The following is a 17,900-nucleotide window of genomic DNA, read 5'->3' as shown; positions in this document are numbered from 1 at the left end:
TTGAAAGTGAGGTGCTAACAACTAGGAAGGAGGTCCCACCCTGAACCCTGCCCACACTTTGTCACCAACCCCAGCCAAGTGAGCTTCCTGGTGGCTTCCCACCCAAACCCTGCCCCTAATTCACCCACCTCTGCCTCTGAGCCCACCCACATGCTGCCCTTGATCTTGCCCACCCTGCTCCTGATCCTGTCCACATCATGCCTTTGAAGCTTCAGCTTCATCATCAGTCCTTCCAATGAATATTCAGGGATGATTTCCTTTAGAATTCACTGGTTTGATCTCCTTGCAGTCCAAGGGACTCTCAAGAGTCCTCTCCAGCACCAATATTTACCAGAAAAGGCAAGCATAATTAGCCTGAGGGCAACTTATTGAAGCTTGTGGTTCACCAGTTTCTACATCCAAGATTCCCTCAATCAGTTGACTTTGAGCCTTTTTCCTATTATTCCCTAGCCGAGGGTTTCGTCCTAGGCTTTCCTGATTCCCTTGTTCCTGCAGGGTCTGCATTCTCAGGAATCTCTTTCTACAGTCCCTCTTTCAGTATCTTGGCATAATGTAATAATGACATACAGTTTTCCCATCTACCTTGGCTACCTTGGCTACCTTCACATGTTGTCCAGAGTAGGGCTTCTTCCCTCAGAAAATAGTTGTAACCAAGTGGCTAACACAGTGATATTTAACTGCTTCTTTTCTCCTTCCTCTTTCTCTACATTGTCCCCAAATTGAGCAGCTCCTGCTAGGTTTTATGTAGCATTCGGTCCTGTTGCTGCTGCTGCTGCTGCTGCTAAGTCGCTTCAGTCGTGTCCGACTCTGTGTGACCCCATAGACCACAGCCCACAAGGCTCCCCCGTCCCTGGGATTCTCCAGGCAAGAACACTGAAGTGGGTTGCCATTTCCTTCTCCAAGCTTGACACAAAGTAGATAAGACCAGTGGGTGATTTTGAGCTACCCCTGGATCCATGATGGTAAATCTTGGGAAGCCTCAACAAACTGCCAATGGAAATCAACTGGGAAATCACTAGTCTTCTGGATACACTACTGTGATTTCTCCCAGCTCACTTTTCTTGGAAGGACTTCAGCTATGGCCATTTGCAGGCCCTCTCAGTGGGTCCCTCGAGCATTTAGTTCTTCCATTATGTGGGAGGTGGCATAGAGTCAGAGTCTTTTTTTCTTTTTTTTAAAAGTAATTAATTTATTTTAATTGGAGGATAATTACTTTACAATATTGTAGTGGATTTTGCCTACATAGTTACATTATTTTGGCCACATTCCCCCTGATGTGGTGCATCACATTCTGGTCCTGACATGCCTGCTCCAACAAACAACCAAAGCTGCTGCTTGAAGAATTCTGTGCAACTACAATTGCACATCCCCATATGCAGGGCTGTAAACTGAAAACACACTGCCAGGTACTTGCGCAAACTTCTGCGGTCTTCCCTGGGCTCAGGAAAAGAAGCCCTCAGTGAATAATGTAGGGGAGTTGAACAGCATGTAGATTTGTACTGTTTCGACCCTGGGTAGCTACTTGATGGCATTTGCTTTATTGGCAAAGTGGTTAGGGAAGGCTAGCTGTCTTCAGGAAAAATGTAGAATTAGATGACTCTTGGGTTTCCTTTCCCAGTTATTCCTTAATAATATTGCTTTATCATCTCTGTTTTCCCAGCTCTATAGTTTGCGGATAAGAAAATACTCCTGGAGGTCAAAATCTAGGCTAAGCATGAAATGGAATCAGAGCTAGGGCATGACAAACACACACCTCACACAGGGAGATAATTCATTACTGTCTCCTTGTCCTTCTTTGCAGGGAAATCTACTATTTAACTGCCCATTTTGAAGAACATAGCTTCGCCCTTACTACGAGTCAGATTGAGGCGTGAAGATGAAGAGCTGCCGTGGAAAGGGAGCAAAATGAGGGGAGACAGCAGAGAAAGGAGGAGGAGGGTTTGGTGAAAGAGAAAGTGACTTTAATTCTCCCATTTCCTCTTCCATTTTCCTCCACCCTCCCTAATGATTTTTTACCTTTTTCTTAGGATGATATTCATCCTGTGCTGCCGCTGCGGCTGCTAAGTCACTTCAGTCGTGTCCAACTCTGTGCGACCCCACAGACGGCAGCCCACCAGGCTCCCCTGTCCCTGCGATTTTCCAGGCAAGAGTACTGGAGTGGGGTGCCATTGCCTGTCTTTAAACCTACTTCAGGGTACTTCGTATGCAATAACTTCTTCAGTTCCTCCTCACTGACTGGCAGTAAAGTGGACGACCGTTTATTGACCGTACAATTTGATCAACATTTCCACTACTGATTCCAGAGACTTCTCTCAAATCTCCTGAATTTGCCTCTGTCCGTTTTCTATCATTCCTGTAACAAACTGCCATAAACTCATTGGCTTAAAACAACACAAAATGTTAGTCTTGTAGTTGTGAAGTCCTAAATGGCTCCCATTGGGCTAAAGTCAAGATGTTGGCAGGTATGGGTTCGTTTATTTATTTTTTTTTATTTTATTAATTTTGTCTGTGCTGGGTGTTCGTTGGCGTGTAGGCATCGCTCTAGCTCTAGCGAGCAGGGGCATCTCTTCGTTGTTGTGTGCGGACTTACCGTGGAGGCTTCTTTTGTTGCCAAAACAGGCTCTAGGTGTGTGGGCTTCCGTAGTTGAGGCATAGGGTCTACTATTTTATCCTCCGTGAAAGCTAACGAGTTAGCTGGCCATGGTGTTATGCCTGCTGGTAGAAAACATGAGTCTCCTGGGTGAGAGACAAAGGACTGGAATACTCACAGCGTTAGTGGCAGCCAGAGTATCAACATTTCCACGAGTTCCCTAAGCCTCAGTCCCCACAGGGTGTTGCAGAAGGCCAGATAAATCCTGCGTGTGCAGTAGGTTCCGTTATAGGTGAAGCACCCCTAGCTTATGGGTGTCGACTCTTTCATAAAGGCTAGTAAGCCTGCCTGATCCTTGCCTTGAGGAAGAAGTGTCTTGAGCATAATTTCCAGTGTAACTTGCCCTTTGCTCTGGAGAGGGAGGCTCTATCTTTTGAGGCTGTTCACTATATAAATATTCAAAAAGATAGTTTGGAAAAAAGGCAATCTTTGGTCTGCTTGAAAGATATACAGAAATATGAGATTTGTGGAGGATAGTCTCCCAATAATCTCTCAAGTCCCTTTTAATCCGGAACTGATATAATGGGCTCTACCCCTGGCTATGTTTTTGTTGAAGCAACCTGGCCATTTGCCGTGAACTATGTTCCACCTTTTGGAATTTCCTAATTGTATTCTTGTGGTGTTGTTTCATAGTTCCCATGTCCATACGTTAATATGAACTGAGAATTTTAGAGGCTTGATCAAAACAGATTCGAATTTTAGTCAAATGTACTTCAGAAGTGGTATTGAATGCTTGTTAATTCATCCCCCCAGATGGCACAGAATGCCTGGTTATCTCTCTTGGTGTGTTGAAGTGTTGTCAACCCAAGGCACAGATTTTAAATCTGTGGATTTGAATTCTATTTCCTTAAATCCATTTCCTTCTCCAGGGGATCTTCCCGACCCAGGGATCTAAGCAGGGTGTCCTGCATTGCGGGCAGACTCTTTGTCATCTGAATCATCAGGGAAGCCCCACATATTTTGGATTTTAACCACATATCAGACATACAATTTGCAAATATTTTTCCCATTCAGTAAGCTGCCTTGTCATTTTGTGGAAGGTCTCAATTGCTGTGCATAAACTTTTTAGTTTGGTATATTCCCACTCGTTTATTTTTGCTTTCGTTGCCTTTGATATTGGTGTCAAATCCAATAATTTATCTCCACCAGTTACGTCTAGGAGCTTACCACCTTTGGTTTCATCAGAAGTTGTATGGTTTGGGGTCTTATGGTCAAGTCTTTAATCCATTTTCAGTTAACTTTGATGTGTGGTGTAAGAGAGCGCTCCAGTTTCATTCTATTGCATGTGGCTGTCCAGTTTTGCCAAACCATTAATTGAAGAGACTGTCCTTTCCCTTTTCATATTCTTGGCTCCTTTGGTAAAAATCAATTGACCATCAATGTGTGGGTTTATTTCTGGATTTTCTCCTCCGTCCCATTGATCTGTATGTCTGTTTTCATACCACAGTCAAGTTCGTCAGCACATTCTTCACCTCACAGAGTTACTTTGTGTGTGGGTGTGTGTGTTTGTGTGTGCGGTGAGAACACTTAAGTTAATTTTTGTATATGGTGTGTGGTGTGGATCACGGTTTGCTTTCTCCTCCAAAATGTTTATCTATTTGTTCCAGCACAGTTTTTAAAACAGGCTTTCCTTTTCCCCATTGAAGTACTTTGTCACTTTTTTCATAAAACAGTTGTCCATATGTGTGCAAATCCGTTTTTTAGACCCTCTATTCTGTTTCATTAATATGTGTGTCTGTACTTACATCCATACCACACTGTCTGAATTACTGTAGCGTTACAGTAAGTCTTAACATTACATAATAGAAATCCTCCATGCTAATCTCTGCTTTGTGTATTCTAGTTCCTTTGCATAGCAATATAAATTTCTAACATCTCTGTTTCCATTTTCACCAAAAAGTCGACAAAGAACTGGTTGAACAAGTGGAGGACAAATGAGTAAAGTGACCAAGTTGACTTCTATATTAGAGAACACCGCACCCATCCTTGGCTGAACACACATTCTTTTCTGGGGACACATGAAACATTCTTCTAGATAGACCATATGTTGAAATCAGACAGAGTACGTTTTCCGACAAGTATGGAATTAAGTTAAAATTGACCCAGAAGGAAGGCGTCAAGAGAAAATGCCTGTATTTTTGAAGACTAAATGAAAGCAGCAGTAGAGGGAGCTATGTAAATTGAGGGAAAAAAAGTGTAGATGCTGAGTTTTCTTGCTGATCCGATGGTTAAGAGTCCGCTTGTCAAGGCAGGGGCCGCTCGTTCAAGTGACCCTGTGCGATAAAACTACTGAGGCTGCGCTCTAGAGCCCGGGAGCCAAACTGCTGAGCCTGTGCACCCCAACCACTGAAGCCTGTGTGCTCCAGAGCCTGTGTTCTGCAATGAGAGAAGCCACTGCAATGAGACGCCCTCGCACCACACCTAGATGGTAGCCCCCGCTTGCCACAACTAGAGAAAGCCCATGCACAGGAACAAAGACCCAGCACAGCCAAGGATATATAAATAAATACATTTTAATAAAGTATACATGCCTCCTTCAAAAACGAATAAAACACAAATTTCCCATGAACATGAGCAACAAAGTAGAACAAACTTCAAATCCTGGACAAAATGATTATTTTCCCCCCTTTCAATCACACTGTTTATTTATTTATTATTGGAGTATAGTTGGTTTGCACTGCTGTGTTAGTTTCTGCTCTACAGCAAACTGAGTCAGGTATACACACTACTATGTATAAAATAGATAGCAAATAAAAAGTATAATTTTTAAAAACGAACGACTGTTATGTACAATGGGTGGCAGAAATTTATGACTAGATATTTTCATTCTATGCATTACGTGTAAGTAGGCCTCTGAAAGGCATAGCCTATGGGTATTATGGTAAAAATCACTAAAAACAATTTCCTATCTTTCCCTTATCCCCCTGTGCTGACCTGGTCACCCCAAATGGGGCTGTGTTTACAGGTGTCAGTGTCCTTTGAGGACATGACCGTGGACTTCAGAAGAGAGGAGTGGCAGCACCTGGACTCTGCTCAGAGGTTCCTGTACCAGGACATGACGCTGAAAACTACAGCCACCTCCTCTCACTGGGTATGCACAGCTACCCTGTGACTCTATGAGTGTTGTAGCCACGCGTTCTGGGAAACAAACTCACTCAGAAGGACAACGCAGATAGTGGAGTGCAGTTTATTACACCGGCAGGCCCAAGGCAGAGTCTCCTCTTAGCCAAGGACCCCGACCAGCATTTGTGAAAATCTTTTATTCCCATGTGTACGTGTCTGAACCCACCACCCCAAATTCCTTGAGACTTACATAAACCAAGGAAAATGCAATCCCAATAACCCCACCATTCACGTGCTATGCGCTCATGTGCTCAAACAGTCAAACAATTAGCCGATACTCAATAAACCCAAGGTTACACTCCGATAGATACAGAAAAATTTATGGCCTGTCTGGAGGAAGGGGTGATCAGTGTATGTTTTCTCTTAGGTGATGAGTAACCCAGATACGATCTTCAAGGCCTGAAGGGGGTCTTATCCTTCTGTTGTTGTTTTCACAGGCACTAAACACAGAGTTCAGAGTCCATTGGAAAGGTGGCTGAGCATGATCAGCATGAATAGGCCTAAGATGGAGTCCAGGCCCTATGAATTCCTTCTTCATTCCCCCCTCTTGATGCTCTTAACTCATATTATGAGCATCATTCATAGGGATATATTGCACCCTGGCTCTCCGACCGCCAATTTGGGAGAATGACATCAACCTTCGGGTTACAAAGTTCATTATACATTGTAAAATTCAGGGTCCACAAAGCAAAACTATCAAGGCAACTGTAACAGTGGTAAATATAGTTTTCCACCCATTGCCCTTCACCCAAGATAGGACCGAAGTCCAGAAAGGAATGTTTTCATTTGACATTGCTTTTACCTGGTTTTTCATGTCATCTAAAGCAGTCGATACGTTGCCAGATAAGTCAGGAATGTATACACCACATTCAACCTTAATTATAGCACTGGTCTCTCCTTGAGCAGCTGTGAGTATGTCCAAAGCCATTCTATTATGAATTACCGCTTTTCTCATTTGGATTTGCTCTTCATTTAAGGCTTGGATGGCTTTTGTTCTATCTAGGAGGGCCCGTTTTGTGAAATTAGTCAAGGCCTCTACTTTAATCATGATATCTGTTGTCCCTATAGAGGGTACGAATAAGGCAGCAATATACGCATACCATTGAAACACGGATCTTGTCCACCTAGCATGTAAATAAGGTAGATTTACTGGGGCTTGTTGTAGGTTAGGCTTTTGTTACACTGGCATTTATATCAAATGTAACCCCATGAGCCGAGTCTATTGACTGTAGGTCTTACACCAAGAGAGCAAGGAGAGGTTATGATTGACAAGAGAGAGGAAAGTCTCTTTTTGTCATCCCAGAAAAGAGCAGAGTGGTTTAAAATCTTCTTGGCAGAGTGGTGACACCCACCAAGGAAGTCCATCCATCGCTGACAGAGGCATAGCCCTGCATACCCAGCAGTTGGAAGTGTTGTGGAAGTCCACGTAGGAATGTGCCCATGAGATGAAAACATTGTCCTGAGTTGAAATGGAAGTTAAATTCAAAACCACGTCGATGAGGCCAAGCAGCAGGAGTTGATTGTGTGGCTTCATCCTGAAGGGGCTCATCCAGGATCTTCTTTTCCTTCTTCTTAAGGATGGTCATAGTCTCTCGAGGGTCAGCGGGGTCCCTCTGTGCAGTCCACTCAGCGTTTTTTTGGGTCTGCGTGGTATGTTCTCTTCACCCTCGTATGATGGATCCAAGGGACAATACCCGCAACTTTAACTGCAGTAAGGGTAGTTAGAATAACATAAGGGCCCTTTCACCAAGGGGCTAGCCAATCATGTTTCCAATCTTTGACCCATACTTGGTCACCAAGCATAAACTCATGAATCTGTTCCCCAAGGGGGAACGGCACCCTTTCTTGTACAAACTTAGTTACCCGATTTATTACCTTACCCAGTTCCATCTGCTGTGAAATCCTATTCCCCCTTACCTGAGGCAAATTTGTTGACACCTGTTCTATTATGGGAGGGGGCCTCCCATACACAATTTCGTATGGAGAATAGCCTTGGGACCGTGGGGTCATCCTGAGTCTGAGCAGAGCCGTCGGGAGCAAGTCCACCCAGGAGCAGTCAGTCTCTAAGATCCACTTAGAGAGTCTCTTTAATGTCCGGTTGGTTCATTCCACCATCTCAGAACTCTGGGCCTATATGCAGTGTGCAGTTTCCATTTGATGTTTAAAGTTTTGCTTACTTGTTGTACTAAATCAGCTACAAAAGCTGGGTCATTGTCTGAACCAATGCTGGTAGGAAGTCCAAATCTGGGAACTATTTCCCTAAGCAGGCACCGGGCTACTTCTGATGCTCTTTCAGTCCAGGGAGGAAAAGCTTCTACCCATCCCGAGAACGTACATACCATGACCAGCAGGTAACGGTAGTGTCAGTGAGGTTTCATTTCAGTGAAGTCCACTCCCAGGTGTTCAAAGGGCAGCGTGCCTTTCAGCTAAATATCCAGAGGTTTTTGTCTGAATACCCGAGAGGCCGCATTAACCTGTGAGCAGGCAGCATGGCCTAGGTGGGTCGCTTGGTGTGTTTGACTTACCAGATTGTGTGCCAGCTCCTCCGGTACCAATAATTTGCCACTTGGCAATTCCCACCATCCCTTTCCAGTCTTGATAGCCCCTTCCTCTTTGGCTAACCTGACAGCCGTTGTCCTTGTTTTATCAGGCTAGTGCCATCAGTATATAGGACCCAACTAGGGTCTGGACTAGCCTGAGATCTTGTACAGGCCTATAGTCCTGTCCTCCTTCCTTTTTGACTGGCAGGATCGGCGTATTCCAAGCCGACTGGCACTCTACTAGAATGCCTGCTTCAATCTATTGATGTGGGGCAGTATGCTGGCCCAGGCCTCTACTGGTAGCGGGTACTGGCACTTTCTAACTGGGATGGTGCCTGGTTTGAGTTCTATTATCACTGGTGCTTGATGTTTAGCCAGCCTGGGGTGGGGGGGGGGGGGGGTTGTCTTCCGCCCAGACCTCAGGGAATAATTGCGTTAGCTCTCTCTCATGCTCTTCCAGCCCACCCGGTTCTTCCTTCGGAGGCTCATGCAACCTCCACTCATCTTGGGGTGGTATTGAGAGAGCGCAAGTAAGTCATAGTGTCCATCTGGAAGGTGGGCCTCTCCTCAGAGGAGAAAGTCACTTGTGTTCCTAGTTTGGAGAGCAAGTCGCTTCCCAACAGGGGTACTGGGCACTCAGGAATGTAGAGGAATTCATGAATCACTTGGTGCCCCCTCCCCCCATCTGACATTTTCTGGGCTGGCAAAACGATTTAATCATCTCTTCTCCTGATACCCCAGTTACAGCGGTAGTCTTTTTGGACAGTGGTGCCACAGGTTTTGTTACTACCGACAGTTCTGCTCCTGTATCCACCATGAAGTCAATGTTTTGGTCCCCCACTTTTAAGGCTACCGTGGGTTCTTGGGGACCTGATATCTCTGAGCCCCAGCAGCCCTATTTAATTTCCAGGTCAGCAAGCCCCACAACTGCGGGAGCTTCCTCTTCCTTCCTTGCCTTAGGGCATTCATTCTTCCAGTGGCCAAAAGCTTGGCACCAGGCACACTGGTTCGGCTGTAATGGGGCCCGGGGCCTCCGCTGGGACCGGTTGAAGGACTTTCCTGTCCCTGGGGCAGATGAGGTTTTCCGGAGGGCCCGAGATAGACTTTCCCAGAGCAGCAGCTAGCATTGTAAATCTCTTGTCTGTTCTCTTTCGTTCCCTCCGGCTCTCTGGCAGAGCGCTGCTAAGTCACTGCAGTCGTGTCCGACTCTGTGTGATCCCATAGACGGCAGCCCACCAGGCTCCCCCATCCCTAGGATTCTCCAGGCAAGAACACTGGAGTGGGTTGCCATTTCCTTCTCCAATGCAGGAAAGTGAAAAGTGAAAGTGAAGTCGCTCAGTCATGTCCGACTCTTAGCGACCCCATGGACTACAGCCTACCAGGCTCCTCGGTCCATGGGATTTTCCAGGCAAGAGTACTGGAGTGGGGTGCCATTGCCTTCTCCGATTAGCCTTGTTGCTGCTGCTGCTGCTGCTGCTGCTGCTAAGTCGCTTCAGTCATGTCCAAGTCTGTGTGACCCCAGAGACGGCAGCCCACCAGGCTCCCCCATCCCTGGGATTCTCCAGGCAAGAACACTGGAGTGGGTTGCCATTTCCTTCTCTGCTTAATTCCAACATCTCCCTCCCTTTCTTGTCCGTACTCACCGGGAGAGGCGGGTATAGCTTGGGCGGTTTGGCTGGAGCTGGATCCTGGAAGTGTTGGCCAGAGGCGTCTGTCACCGGGATTGGAGGAGCCTGCCGAGGTGGCGGCCCTACGACCTCGGGGAGAGCTGGCGGAGGAGCAGCGGCTGCTGCAGGACTTCACCTGGCCCTGGATCGGGCATTAAGGCGGCCTCCCATCCTGGCGGAGCACTGGGAGGCAGGCGCGTCATTATCCAGTATGGGGGAGGGGTCAGGTCGTCCCCGTCCAAATTCTGTAGAATTTCCTTTTTTATCATCAGTCAATTTTTGTGCCATTAATATTTTTCCCTTTCCCTTCTGGATACAGAGCCTTGTCCAAGTAGGAGGGTCTTGAGCTAACCCTAGCCATGAGTCAATATATGGATATTGATCCAGGTGTCCTGGCTCTCCTGTGACTACTGTATAGACTGCTTCCACTATTTTTAAGTTCATGGTGTTCTCTGGTGGCCATCCTACTCCCATAGGGGCCCATTCGACCTCACAGAGTATGTGGAGGCGGTTAGGCTTCATCTTCACCCCATAGTCTCCTTCAAATCCCTTCTTTAAATTTTAATCATGCACTCCAATACAGTTGCCTTAGATTCACTTCCTCCCATCTTGCTTACCTTCTTCTACTTTTCCTTTTTGTTCTGTCTGCGAAGTTCTCAGTACCCTATGTACTTCTGATAGTTCCACTCAATGACACTTAAATTGCCATTCTGCCTCCTTCCCAACTGGGGTGAGAAGAGCCTTACCTGCCAGAGAGGGAGAAGGGGGATCAGCGTGCCTTCACCTGCCGGTCAGCACAATCGAACCAGAACCCCACGTGATCCAAGACTGTTTCTCCCTTAAAGTCCATTCTGCCTTGGTGGGCTTGATCAGGTGTGGATGAAAACACAGATGGGTTAAATATCCCATGTCCCAGGCCATCTCCAGGAAAGCCAATTCATACTCACTTATGTATCCCCTTCCTTCTAGCCTAACAATTCCAAGGGGTCAAGAATTTCACAGCAGACAGGACACCTCCTGGGGGAGGGCAGAATACGAGCATACAAGGAAAAGTTTCCTATCCTAAAAATCCCCTGGCGGTCGCTGGTAATAATTTTCCCTGAGACAGCGTGGACACACCTCCTAAATGACCTTCACAAATTTCCTTCCTAAACCGTAGCACGCTCGTCGACCTGTGTACCAAGCAATCGCTGCTGCCTGCCTATTCCAGGCCCCTGTGGGTCCGTGCCCCTTCTAGTGCCTCCCAGGGGGGGTGATCAGGCCCCCTCTTCCACCCTGCCGGGTGGGTTCCTCCTCACCTGAGCACTCAGTTCCCTTGCCGCCCTTCACTACCTGCCAAAGCGAAGAAACCAGGCGTTGAAAGGCTGAATTCTTCCAGAGGGGCAAGGCTCCTTCCCCCCTCTAGGAGATTCAAGCCACAAAGCCTCAGGGTGGCCTCAAATGAGACCTGTCTCCTCAAAGTGAAGAGTTTCCTGGCCAATGCACCAAGTGTTGTACCCACACGTTCTGGGAAACAAACTCACTCAGAAGGACAATGCAGATAGTGGAGTGCAGTTTATTACACCGGCAGGCCCAAGGCAGAGTCTCCTCTTAGCCAAGGACCCCGACCAGCACTTGTGAAAATCTTTTATACCCCATGTGTACGTGTCTGAACCCACCACCCCAGATTCCTTGAGACTTACATAAACCAAGGAAAATACAATCCCAATAATCCCACCATTCACGTGCTATGTGCTCATGTGCTCAAACAGTCAAACAATTAGCCAATAATCAATAAACCCGAGGTTACACTCAGATGGATACAGAAAAATTTATGGCCTGTCTGGAGGAAGGGGTGATCAGTGTATGTTTTCTCTTAGGTGATGAGTAACCCAGATACGATCTTCAAGGTTCCCCTGTCTGGAGGGGGTCTTACCCTTCTGTTGTTGTTTTCATAGGCACTAAACACAGAGTTCAGAGTCCATTGGAAAGGCAGCCTAGCGTGATCAGCATGAACAGGCCTAACGTGGAGTCCAGGCCCTATGAATTCCTTCTTCAGAACAAAGGAAAAGAAAGATACAATCAAAGTTAACCCATGATTCATATGCCTTAAGCCTAGGTAGTTAACAGTGGACAATTATCAATAGGCCTGAGGTCATACCCCAATAAGCATAATAGAATTTATGATTCTATTCGGTTACACAGATAATTAGGGTATTCTTTCAGGCAACAGAGAGTCTAGGTACAAGCCCTGGGGCTCTTCCATCCAGGGGGCCTGGTTTTCCAGTTGGTATGTTGTTTCCATAGATACTGGGCATACAGCTCAAAGTCCACAGTCCGGCCCAAGATGGAGTCCTGCTTTCAAGATGGAGCCTGTTCTCTCTGTTTCCTCCTTCCTGAGGACTCTGTTATGAGTAAAATTGTGTCCATCCAAGAAAATATGTTGACGTCCTAACCCCCACTATTTCTGAATGTGACCTTAATTAAAAATAGGGCCTGAGATGGTAACAGGGAGGAAGGCCAGAAGTCCCAGAGCAGCAGGAGAAAATAAACTGTAAGTGGCAGACTTTTTTTTTTTTTTTTCCTTCTCTATATGTGTTGACGACACCTAGTTCTGCCTTGAGCTAACCAATATGTTTTTCTTACAGAAAAGTTTTTCTTAAGCTATGTTAATGAAACCATGTATTTGCTTTGGAACCTGCCTTTCTTCAAAATGGTTCTGCCTAAGACTAACTACTTTTTTTTTTTTTCTTTTCTCAACCCTTGGGCTGATAATGGCTCAAGAAACCAGTATTCATGTCAATTGTTTTATGGCCGGGGGATGACACACCTTGGTCCATCCTATCTCAAAAATGCATATTGTGGGAGAGGGGCCTGGTGAAACTCCCTCAGCCTTGAGGTGTCTCTCTTATCTGATTAATAAGCTTGCTAACAGACATAAAACACCTTGCCAGAAACTAGCAAGGGGGCATTCTTTCTGCCCCTTTCTGATGTCCATGTCAGCAGCTTTCTCTCTCTCTCTCTCTCTCTCTCTCTCTCTCTCTCTCTCTTATATTTTAATAAAATTCTGTTACCCAAAAGGTTCCAGTGGGGAAGCCTCGTCTCTTGCCCTGGATCGAATTCCTCTCCTCCAGAGACCACGAATCCCGGCATAGCACACAGCTCACAGCAGGAACCTGTCGGGTCTTTCCAGAAGTAATCAATCTAGAACGAGGTCGTTAGGTGGGCCCTAATCCAATATGCCTGGCTTTCTTACAAAAAAGGGAAGTGCAGACACAGAGACACACAAACACACAAGAGAGACCGTGTGGAGGCACACAAGGAGTAGATGACCGTGTGATTGGAGTGATGCGTCTATAGGACAAGAGATGCCTGAGGCCACCAGAAACCAGGAGAGGGGCATGGAACACATCCCTCCCTAGCACCTTCAACAAGAGCATGACCTGGTTGACACCTTGGTTTTAGACTTCTGGCCCTCAGAACTGCAAGGCAAGAAATTCTTATTGTTCTGAGCCACACGGTTTGTGATACTTTGTTACAACAGTCCTAGGAAACGGCTTTCTGTACTTGGGAGTGGAGTGCTATTATAAGAAACACCTAAAAAGACATGAAGTGACTTTGGAATTGGGCAGCGGGTAGAGGCTGGAGAAATTTGTAGGTGCTTGACAGAAAAAGTCTAGCTTGCCTCAGAGAAACAGGTGGGAGAAATAGGCATAACTGTGTTTTTGCTGAGGTCTCAGATACCCTTCCCAGGTGACGCTAGTGGTAAAGATTCCTCCGGCCGATGCTGGAGACTCGAGTTCCATCCCCGGGTCAAGAAGATCCCCCAGAGAAGGAAAGGGCAACCCACTCCAGTTTTCTTGCCTGGAGAATCTCACGGACAGAGGAGCCTGGCGGGCTCCAGTTCATGGGGTTACAAAGAGTCGGACAGGACTGAAGCGAATTAGCACACAGCACTGGCCAAAGAAAGAAATGAATTCTAGGTATTTCCTAAAAGAACTAGAAGATTTAGAAAAGCTAATTTCATCTTAATTTCTGAATAATAATTTACTGATTGAATTTAACACATGATGAATAAGAGAAATTAACAGCTTTAGATATTTTTACCCTGCACAATGTTAGGTATAACTAGGTATTTAATAAGCATAGCATATCATGACGAAAATCATTAAAGACAACTAACTTCCTAGTTCTCTTCCATCCAGCCCCCGGTGCTGACCATGTCACCTTGAATGGGACTGTATTGTAACAGGGGTCGTTCGAGGACGTCCCTGTGGACTTGAGCAGGGAGGAGTGGCCGCACGTGGACCCTGTACAGAGGTGCCTGTACCAGGATGTGACACTGGAGACCTACAGCCAACTGTGCGCAGTGGGTGAGTAAGCACAGCTGCCCTGTGCCCCTGCCAGGGGCCTCAGAGACGCTGCTTCCATTCTCAGCTGCTGAGTGCTCTGGGGCATCTGAAGTGTGTAATGGTGTCATCTTTGATTTGCCCGAGATACTTCAGTCCTTTTACACTTCTGTGATTATTACTCTATTCCCAGGGAAATGGGATTACTTTCCTGAAGAGCAAATAGAAGCGTGGTTGAAAGGCCCTGAAACCCAATTAACTGGACCCAATCCTGTATCGTGTCCTGTTCACAGGGAACCAAGTTCCCAAACCAGAGGTCATCTTCAAGCTGGAGCAAGGAGAGGGCCCCTGGACGTTGGAGGAGGAAACCCCACATCAGAGCTGCTCAGATGTGTGACCTGAGTAGATGGGGGACGTGGAGTAGATCTGTTTTTCTAGGACAGGCTGATGCCTTTGAAAGGCTCTGCAGATAATCTGTCTTGAACGTTCTAAGAGCGCCCGTGATTCCCTTCCCAGAGTTCTCTGCGTCACGAAGCGCCTTCCTGGAACCCGGGGCATTTTGTGTTGGCTGCAGCCATTGTAACAAGATGGCAGCGTCGGCGGAGTGACCAGGGGTCCTTCCTGGCGGGAGCCGGCGGCAGTGGTGGTAGCGGTATCGCCGCCATAACTTCACGGCTCCCCTGTACCAGCCCCCGAAGTCGCCGTGAAGGCGAGGCCGTTAACGGGAAGCCAGAAGCCAGAGGCTCAGCCTGCTAACGGTAAGAACCCCCTCAACAGTCTGTGGGCTGGTGAAAAGAAACCCGACAGTAGCGGCGGTCAGGTTCCCCTTGGCCGATTCTGGGCCCTGTGACGCTGAGAAACAGCCAGCGTTTTCTGTTTCAAAACCTACCTGCCTTCACAACCTTGCTCCGTGGACGAGCCCTAGGGGCGTCCATCGTCCCCTTAGAGGTGTCAGAGCTTAACCCCAACCCCATCTTTGTCTCTCAGGATGGCGAGCAGCAGTGGACCCAAGGCCGATGTCCTTGTTGGAGGGAGATATAAACTGGTACGGGAGATCGGTTCTGGCTCCTTTGGGCACGTTCATTTGGCGATAGACCTCACCAACCACGAGCAGGTGGCAGTAAAATTAGAATCGCAGAATACCAGGCAGCCGCGGTTGTTATATGAGAAGGAACTCTATAATATTCTTCAAGGTGGGGTTGGCATCCCCCAGATACGGTGGTATGGTCAGGAAACAGACTATAATGTGCTAGTCATGGATCTTCTGGGACCCAGCCTTGAAGATCTCTTCAATTTCTGTTCAAGAAGGTTCTCAATGAAAACTGTACTTATGTTAGCTGATCAGATGATCAGTAGAATCGAATATGTGCATACACAGAATCTTATACACAGAGACATTAAACCAGAAAACTTCCTAATGGGTACTGGGCAGCAGTGGAAGGAGTTATTCCTTATTGATTTTGGTTTGGCCAAGAAGTACAGAGACAACAGAACAGGGCAACACATACCCTACAGATCCGGTAAAAGTCTCACTGGCACTCCTTCCTTTGCTAGTATCAGTGCCCATATTGGTATTGAACAGAGTCGCCGAGATGACATGGAATCAATAGGACATGTTTTGATGTATTTTAATAGAGGCAGCCTGCCATGGCAAGGCCTAAAGGCTGCAACAATGAAGCAAAAATGTGAACAGATTAGTGAAATGAAGATGACCACACCTGTTGATGTTTTATGTAAGGGGTTTCCTGCAGAATTTGCCATGTACTTAAAGCACTGTCGCGGGCTGTCCTTTGAGGAAGCCCCGGATTACAGGTACCTGAGGCAGCTGTTCCACATGCTTTTCAGGAAGCTGAATTACCAATATGACTATGCATTTGATTGGATAGTGTTAAAGCAGAAAGCAGAACAGCAGGCTGCCTCTTCAAGTGGGGAGGGTCAGCAGGCCCAAACCCCCACAGGCAAAAGTGACAAAACCAAAAGTGAAATGAAACATTCTTAAATTTGAATCAAGGAACAGAAGACAGAGCAGAAGATGAGCAGCAAATTCATTTCCCTGTCAACTGGCTCTGGTCAGCAGAGATATTGTCTCCTGAGTTGAAGGCTCTGTAATTAATTAAATATGGTATCCAGTTTTCTATTTCACTTTTTGAAGTGGAAAAGTTCACTAAATGCTTGACACACGCAAATTGGTGGGGAAATTGTACCTATGCCAATTTTAATTAAAATCTTTTATTTTGAACTATACTGCTTTGAGAGATCTCATTTCAGAAGAGTAGCCTGTGCAGTTGCTATGGTCGTTAATGCATTCTGAGGGTTTATCCATCTCTAGGGTTTGCAAGTTGTTCACTTAAAACATTCTTAATATGGTTGACTTCTTGTTTGCGAGCCACCTGATATGGTAGTAATCAAGATTCCAAGTTCGAGCATATGAACGATTCTGCTTGCTTACTTGAACTAGAAATAACAGCCTCTGAAGTGAAGACTTAAGAAAAGCTTAGTGACTACTAGATTATCCTTAGGACTCGGCATTAACTCTATAATGTTGTTGGTATTTAAAAAAAGCTTGTTTGTCACAGAATTTTAGTTAACATCTTAAACTGAACATGTATATATGTTGCTTAGATAAACGTAGTCATACTGTAAACATCTACATGACCTGGGATTTGTTTTTATTTTGAAATGGGAGCTTTTTGGTTTACAGATTCATTAAAAACTGTGAACTGTTTCTTTAAAAACAAAAAACAAGCTCTAAACTTTTAGAGTTGCTTAGACAGGGCTAACAGAAGCCCCTTTGATACTTAAATGCCATGTCCTAGTATGACTCTTGCCAATATCCACTGTCTTCTTTGCTTGGCTTTTTTGGCGGGAGAGCTATCTGCACTTCCCCCATCCCTGTAGTCTAGATCAAGGTGCTACCGTCTCAAGCACCTTGCTTTCTTAGTTATTTTTTTCCTTCCCTAATATTTTGTGCTTCTTCTGTCCTGCCTGCCCCTCCCCCGCCATAGATTTTTGTCCTTATGCAATGGGAACCCATATATCTGCTTCCTTTCAAAACCACCAATTCCTGCTCTTGCTCCTGCCAATCCCTTTCCATTTCCTCTCCAGCTTCTCCATGTCATCTAGAACCAGTCTCATTTCATTTCACATATGTCAACAGCGACCTCAGATTCTGTACTCTTTCTCATCACCCTATGTCTCATCCTCAGTTGCTAACTTCCTGGTGTTTGTGCTTCAATTTCTCTTATATAGTCAGCTACTTGGAATGTTAATTGTATTTCTTATCCATGTGAGATTCCTTTCTTTGAAGCGCTTGTTCTTATTGTTCTATCAATTTGTAAGTGTAGCTATTTTGTGTTTTCCTTGTTGATGAGTACCTTGTTCTCTTTTTACAAACTTTTTTCCTTCCATTCCCTCTAACTGAAGGGCCCTGTCTACTGTCCTCTGCTCTTCCCTTCCTTAAGGGAATCTTCCATCCATTCTGAACACGTTTTATTTTCCTATTATTCTACTGACTCATATAGTGATACCTTCAGTCCTTGCATTATGACTGTACCCTAGTACCAGAATTTACCTATGTAGAGTGACATTTCTC

General features: G+C 45.9%; 1 protein-coding gene across 2 annotated transcripts; it reads left to right on the top strand.

Moving 5' to 3' along the window:
• The first annotated feature begins 2,178 nt into the window (after nucleotides 1-2,178).
• LOC109555033 (casein kinase I-like) lies at nucleotides 2,179-16,485 on the top strand. 2 transcript variants are annotated; one of them, XM_070784240.1, is made up of 4 exons: nucleotides 2,179-5,741; nucleotides 13,041-14,332; nucleotides 14,502-15,066; nucleotides 15,296-16,485. In XM_070784240.1, exon 4 carries the CDS (start codon nucleotides 15,297-15,299, stop codon nucleotides 16,305-16,307), a length of 1,011 nt encoding a protein of 336 aa, XP_070640341.1. In that variant the 5' UTR covers nucleotides 2,179-5,741; nucleotides 13,041-14,332; nucleotides 14,502-15,066; nucleotide 15,296; the 3' UTR covers nucleotides 16,308-16,485. The 2 variants fall into 2 exon arrangements, with proteins under 2 accessions (XP_070640341.1, XP_019811152.1); XM_019955593.2 differs by having other exon boundaries at nucleotides 13,041-15,066.
• Nucleotides 16,486-17,900: the final 1,415 nt, after the last annotated feature.

The sequence above is a fragment of the Bos indicus genome, chromosome X (genome assembly GCF_029378745.1).
Source record: "Bos indicus isolate NIAB-ARS_2022 breed Sahiwal x Tharparkar chromosome X, NIAB-ARS_B.indTharparkar_mat_pri_1.0, whole genome shotgun sequence".
In the NCBI taxonomy this organism is placed as follows: domain Eukaryota; kingdom Metazoa; phylum Chordata; class Mammalia; order Artiodactyla; family Bovidae; genus Bos; species Bos indicus.
The sequence above is the reverse complement of the archived record's forward strand: the minus strand, read 5'-3'. Positions and strand labels throughout refer to the sequence as shown.

Bases quoted from the DNA above. Each gene is read 5' to 3' on its own strand.
- LOC109555033 (XM_070784240.1), top strand. From the start codon at position 15,297: ATGGCGAGCAGCAGTGGACCCAAGGCCGATGTCCTTGTTGGAGGGAGA.